Genomic DNA, 6,000 nt, shown 5'->3' on the forward strand with positions numbered 1-6,000 from the left:
TAACGGTCCTGGACCTAATTCCGGTGAGGTATTGTCCGCTTTGGTATACTGGCTTCACAGATTTGTCCTATAAAAGGCGCTTCGCATAGTAGGAGTCTAAACCATCCTTATAAGCTTAAGATCTCCTTAGTACACATCCGATGTGGGACCATGACACATAGCATGTGATAGCTTCATATATGAAAGTTATTGCATTAATTAAAGCGTTATTTATACTCAAGGCAGATCCATTTTATATATGTATTGCATTGTATTATGTATTTCAATCATGGAAATTGAAATCACTAACAAATAATATTGAATCATGGAATGGCTTTGTAGTAAGTGATGGGAATATGTCCCATTGGAAATTGTTTGGGCCATACTATTTATGCTGCTGTTTAAATGAGTCTACTTGTCTGTGTCTGTCTTGTTCTGCTTTGGTGCATCTTTTAATTTTTTATCTTTTCCCTTTTCCTGTTGTGCCCCCTTAAAATTGTGTGTAGAATAGGGGCAAACAGTGAAAGAAGAGTTTATGAATTCCCACTAATTGTGAAACGTGGCTTTGTCTAGTTGACTTGTAGTTTGTTCATTTGTGTCTTCTTCTTCTTCTTCCCCCCCCCCCCCCCCTCCCTCTCTCCCTTTTCCTGTTGTGCCCCCTTAAAATTGTGCGTAGAATAGGGGCAAGCAGTGAAAGAAGAGTTTATGAAGTCCCACTAATTGTGAAATGTGGCTTTGTCGAGTTTACTTTGTAGTTTGTTCATTTGAACCGAGACCTTCAAAATGGAAGTCCGAAGCAATCAGTGGATGAAAAGAGCATATTAGCGTTGACATGCTAGGAGACAACTTATAGCATGTCATCGCTAATATGCTCTTTTCTTTTTGCCTTTTCTATAAGAAAATTTAAAACATCCCATATTCTAATAATTATTGTTGTACGTATGTATATATATTTTGATAAGCATATGGAAGACTTGAAAGAGTCATTTTCTCGTCAACTGTTGGTCTTATATATTTTTTGATATTTACCCTTATATTTTTCCAAAATTATTTATCTGTCATGTCCCACAGGCTGTAGAAAAGACAGGTCACAGGTTCAGAGAAACCATACTTGCTTTGGGAGGAGGAAAAGAGCCTCTTGAGGTTAGACATGATAAACCCCTGTACATGTTTCCATATTTCCTGTTAATATTGTTCTATAAATTTCTTGCTGGAGATGCTTTGATTGCCCCAACTTTTTCCGGGAATATGCTGCAGTAGTTTTGATTCATGTTAAGTAATAAATATCTGCGGTGTTCTTGTTCAGATTTAATTAGGGTTCGTTTAGATCAAAGATTTTGATTGGAGAATTGAAGGAATAGAAAATAAGGAAGCAACTCATTTTTATTTATATATGTTTCTTTTCTATTAAACACTATCAAAAAGAAAAAATTATTATAATATAATTAAAAATTAAGAAATGAAATATTAATGATGTATAAAATTAAAATTTTGTTCATAGATTTAGTATATTATTTATTTATTTACTTTCTTTTGATGATCAAACATAAAAATATGGATTTTTTTTTTCTTAACATTTTTCGACTGCCCATTAATGTGATCTCTCTTTCTGAGCATGCGGAGTTGATTTTTGTGAAAACAGGTATTTGTGGAATTCCGTGGGCGTGAACCTTCTCCGGAGGCACTGCTCAGGCACAACGGCCTATTACCAGTCACGGCCTCTGCATGAGTTCTAAGGATCTCCTTTCACAATCTCTTTGATGACATGCTTTTCGTTTTCTTTTTGGTTTTCCCAATACAAGTCGTAATCCAGACTAGAATTTCATGTTCACAAACCTATCATAAATTATTAATGTTTTTTCACATATCGTTGCAAATCATAAATTTAATTTTGCACACCCTCCCTCTCTTTTTTATTAGGCAAAAAGGTGCTCCCCTATTTTGGGGTTTGATAAAAAAATAAATTATTTTTGAAGATTTAAAAAATATTACACACCTTTTTGAGGTTTCAAAAATGTAAGATATCCTTTTTGAGGTTTGACGAAAAGGTAGATATTTATTTTAAAAATGATCATTTTGTAAAATATGTAAGGACATTTGTATCTTTTCGTCAGGGAGATTCTTGCTTGAAAGGTTCTTAAATTTTTGAATTCATTGGGGGAGCTAATTGCCCTAGAGGGTGTTAGTGTCTTTTATTTTTTATTATTTTTTTATGAAACTTATTTTAATTCCAATATGTGAAGTAATTAAATAAATCAATCCTGAATACGGCAGAAACAAACACAATCGCAACGTCATTTAAATTCTTCTTTCTTGTTTTATAATTTTTTTTTTTGAGACTTGTCACGTGTTTAAAATATAACATGATGAAATATAATTGTATAAATTATGCAAAAATATTTCTTACATAATCATTTTCTCCCAACCCATGTTAACAATATTTCCTGATATATTTCCAAACATCAACCCATGTTAAAAAGTCTTGTTCCTTCATGAGACTATGCATCTAATTTGTGTTAGATACTTGGTTTTTGATAATGAATTCTACTTTAGTTAAAAATAAATTCTTAAGTTAAAACAATTAAATCAAAATTGTAAGGCTCACTATTATGTAATTATTGTCTACAAATTATGATCTCTTTAAGATATCTCAATAAATAAAAATTAAAAATTTAGATTAAGGTGTTGCCTTTAGAGAAGGTAAGGAGGATGAAAGATAAAGGTGTCTCTCATCTTGTGATTCGAGCCCAAATTTTCAATGAGTCAAACAAAAAAGAATTAAATACTAGATAGATGAACATGTGAAATAATAAGTATTAAGTATTAATCATGTAATCACTTATTTAATTTAATTAAATATTAATATTTCATTCCACAAGTTTTAAACTTTAAATTTATATTTAAATTAATATAAATTTGAAAAATTTAATATAATTTTATATTATAATACGCAAAACCCAAATCTGAACTCTGTATTGGTTAAGATGGTAAGAGTTGCTTCAAAGTTCAAGAACATTGCTCAATGCTCACCCTCCCTTGCTTCTTACTCTTCAGTTTCTTCTCTTATCTGAATACTCTCTCTCTCTCTCTCTCTCTCTCTCTCTCTCTCTCTCTCTCTCTCTCTCTCTCTCTCTCTCTCTCTCCGCGGCAAAGCAAATGGCGAGGGCGGGAGGAATCACGAACGCAGTAAATGTGGGTATAGCAGTGCAAGCGGATTGGGAGAACCGGGAGTTCATCTCTCACATCTCTCTCAATGTTCGTCGCCTTTTCGATTTCCTTGTCCAATTCGGTAATGAGTTTCGCTCCTTTTTCCCCCCTTTGATTTTATTTTATTTGTTCTCTGCTGTTGTTTTCTGGTGTGGTAGGATCTGGATTTTCTGATTTTGTGTCGTTGTACTGTAATTAGTTTGGGAAAAAAAGAATCAGAAATTTTTGTACCGGGAGAGTCCTGAAGTTCATACCAAATGCTAGATGGTGGGATTTGTGGTCTTGTTATGACTTGATTTCTGGTGGGACAGCGACAAAACTGAGTGAATGTGGTTAATTGCTTGATAATTGTAATTCCGCTCCTTTTATTCCCTGATTGTCTCCTTCCAATTTTCTGTCCGAGGATAGTAATAAAACAAAAACATTCGGCTCAATTGGTTTGGTGAAGTTTGGGGAGAATGAGTTTGAATTATAGGCAAGCACTAATTTTTATTTATTTTTTATTTTTTGGGATTTTTGAAGTTGAGCCTATGAATACAGTTGGGGCCAAATAGTATAGGATTATATTTGTGTTTTGTATGTACTATAAGATCTTGAGAGTTAAACCTATGCATGCAACCTTAGTCAAGTCTGTCTGAGTTAAATCTCAAGTGCAGATCCATTGCTCCACCATGGCTGTAAGAATGCCTACACTAGCTTTGTCCTGAACCTCTTCTCTGTAAGAGCCCCTTACCTGTGATCCAATTTATCAGGACTCTATTGGGTTGAGTAATATTCCAAACATTGGCAGGTTCAATTGAGCCCTAATTAACTGTGGTTCTGTTCACTCAAACTTAAGAGCGAACAAGTTGGCTTTTGATCCTGCTCGATGAAGCCTGACTTGCAGTCATAGTTGCAACTTGCCTCCCGCATAGTCGTGATGTTCTAATCCTATGTTTGGAGAGGCCTTATATTTAGATTTATATTGGATTTGAATAAGAAGTAATATAAAATTGTATTAAAATTTATTCAAATCTAGTCTAATCCAAATCCAAGATCCGAAATCCATGCTCCCAAATGCAGCATAAGTTTATTTGGAATTGAAACAGTTCTCTTCCTTAATTTTGGTGCAGTATGTAGTTTCACGATGGTAAAAGTCTTGGCTATATAGCCTGGGTTTGCAACTTTTGGGTCTTGAGAATGGCCACTTTATGCAAAAATGCTCAAAAAGTAGAGATTAATCACGTAGTGGGCAAAATCAAATGCAGCTAAGTTAAAAAAAAAAATGAAGCAACACAAAAACACCCAAGATTGATGTGGTTTGGCTTGGAGGTCCATTTCTAGGGGACCACAGGTGACGGAGGAAAGAAAGCTCACTCAGAGTGGCATACAAGTAATGATAATTCTGGCTCAAATTCTATTCCCAATACCCCTAAACTCACAAAAAATGAATATAGTTGCCTGAAAATCCTCCAAACATAGAAAATATGTGTAGGTTGTAACACATATTGGGTCGGGTCAAATCTGTAATGCAGGGCAGACTGAGGACCATTTTCAGATTACCATTCTCAAGATCCTTCTCAGTGAAAGTGACACTGGTTAATTGGTCCTCAATGGCATTACTTTTAGAATGAAATTTTGATCTGTTTGGGAACCGGAATTTGGTACTGTGTATTTGAATTTGGGAAGTCCAAATACAAATACAAAGTTTGGGGTAACATTTAGAAGAATGTATTTGAATTTATGTAAAATTCAAGGTGAATTTCATACACCCAAAATCATGTAGTTCAAGCTCATTCTTTACCCATGTATTTCAATCCAATTTCGATCTCAAATCGTTCTTGATATGATATCCTGCCCCCTCCCCTTGCCCCTCCCCCTCCCTTTAAAGTTGCTTCCATACCTGAATCTGCGTTTTTTGATCCTGAAGCTGAAGAATCATTTCTTCAATATTATATAGCAACATTGGATTTTTGAAACTGTATTTCTGCACCTTGATCTGGTTGAATTTGCATTTTTCTACAATTGAAAATGCAAACGATCTCAAACTCACCATCTCTCGACTCATAATCTAACAGCCCTCTTAAAGTTGACACTGGTTAATTGGTCTTCAATGGCATTACTTCAGAAAAAAAATTATGAATTTTCATTCCTGATAGTTTTTGGTTGTGGCCTGTGTTTTGTTATTTAAAGTATATTTGTTTTACTGTGGTACTTGACCTGGATTTGAACTTTGATTGATTTTAATTTCACTTTTGCAAAGTTGTTACAAGTAGTGTAAGCTTTTGTGTGATACAGGGATTCAAATGTGAATTCACTAATCATGTCATGAATTCTTTTTCAGAGGCTACAACAAAGAGCAAATTGGCATCATTGAATGAGAAGCTTGATACCCTGGAGCGTCGTTTAGAGCTCCTTGAAGTCCAAGTGAGTACTGCATCGGCGAACCCATCACTTTTTACATGATGCTTACTGGACCATGTCATTGTATAAAGTACTTTATCTGTAAGCACAAATTTATCTACATTTGTGAAAAGAATACTTGGTTTTAAAACCCAGTTTTGAAAGTTGGATGTCCATGTATCTTTTGTAATTTTATTTCAATATTTTTCTTTAAAATATATATATATATATATATATATATATATAAAGCAGTAATACATTCATATAGTTAATGTGCATGTAGAATATTTGAAAAGGGTGTCTGCTATGTTTTAGGTCTTTAAGCTACCTCTACAGATTTGGAATAAGAATTTTGGCATGTTTATGAAAACAGCTACATGTGCATTACTATTGACTGTTGAATGACACTACGAAATTGTTAATGAAAGGTTT

General features: G+C 34.0%; 2 protein-coding genes across 3 annotated transcripts in view; both read left to right on the forward strand.

Moving 5' to 3' along the window:
- The window catches only part of LOC131153336 (probable cytosolic oligopeptidase A), a 35,087-nt gene extending 33,248 nt beyond the window's left edge, over window positions 1–1,839 (forward strand). The window contains exons 16-17 of one of the 2 annotated variants that reach the window (XM_058105583.1): window positions 1,051–1,122; window positions 1,622–1,839. In XM_058105583.1, coding sequence (XP_057961566.1) covers window positions 1,051–1,122; window positions 1,622–1,708 — 159 coding nt within the window. In that variant the 3' untranslated portion in view covers window positions 1,709–1,839. Of the gene's footprint in view, window positions 1–1,050 lie in introns of both variants that reach the window. The other variant, XM_058105572.1, reaches the window with a different exon arrangement.
- A 151-nt stretch (window positions 1,840–1,990) lies between these two features.
- LOC131153345 (protein BRICK 1) lies at window positions 1,991–5,732 on the forward strand. Its single transcript, XM_058105595.1, has 2 exons — window positions 1,991–3,268; window positions 5,510–5,732. Exons 1-2 carry the CDS (start codon window positions 3,136–3,138, stop codon window positions 5,629–5,631), a joined length of 255 nt encoding a protein of 84 aa, XP_057961578.1. The 5' UTR covers window positions 1,991–3,135; the 3' UTR covers window positions 5,632–5,732.
- The last annotated feature ends 268 nt before the right edge of the window (window positions 5,733–6,000 follow it).

This window comes from Malania oleifera, chromosome 1, assembly GCF_029873635.1.
Source record: "Malania oleifera isolate guangnan ecotype guangnan chromosome 1, ASM2987363v1, whole genome shotgun sequence".
In the NCBI taxonomy this organism is placed as follows: domain Eukaryota; kingdom Viridiplantae; phylum Streptophyta; class Magnoliopsida; order Santalales; family Ximeniaceae; genus Malania; species Malania oleifera.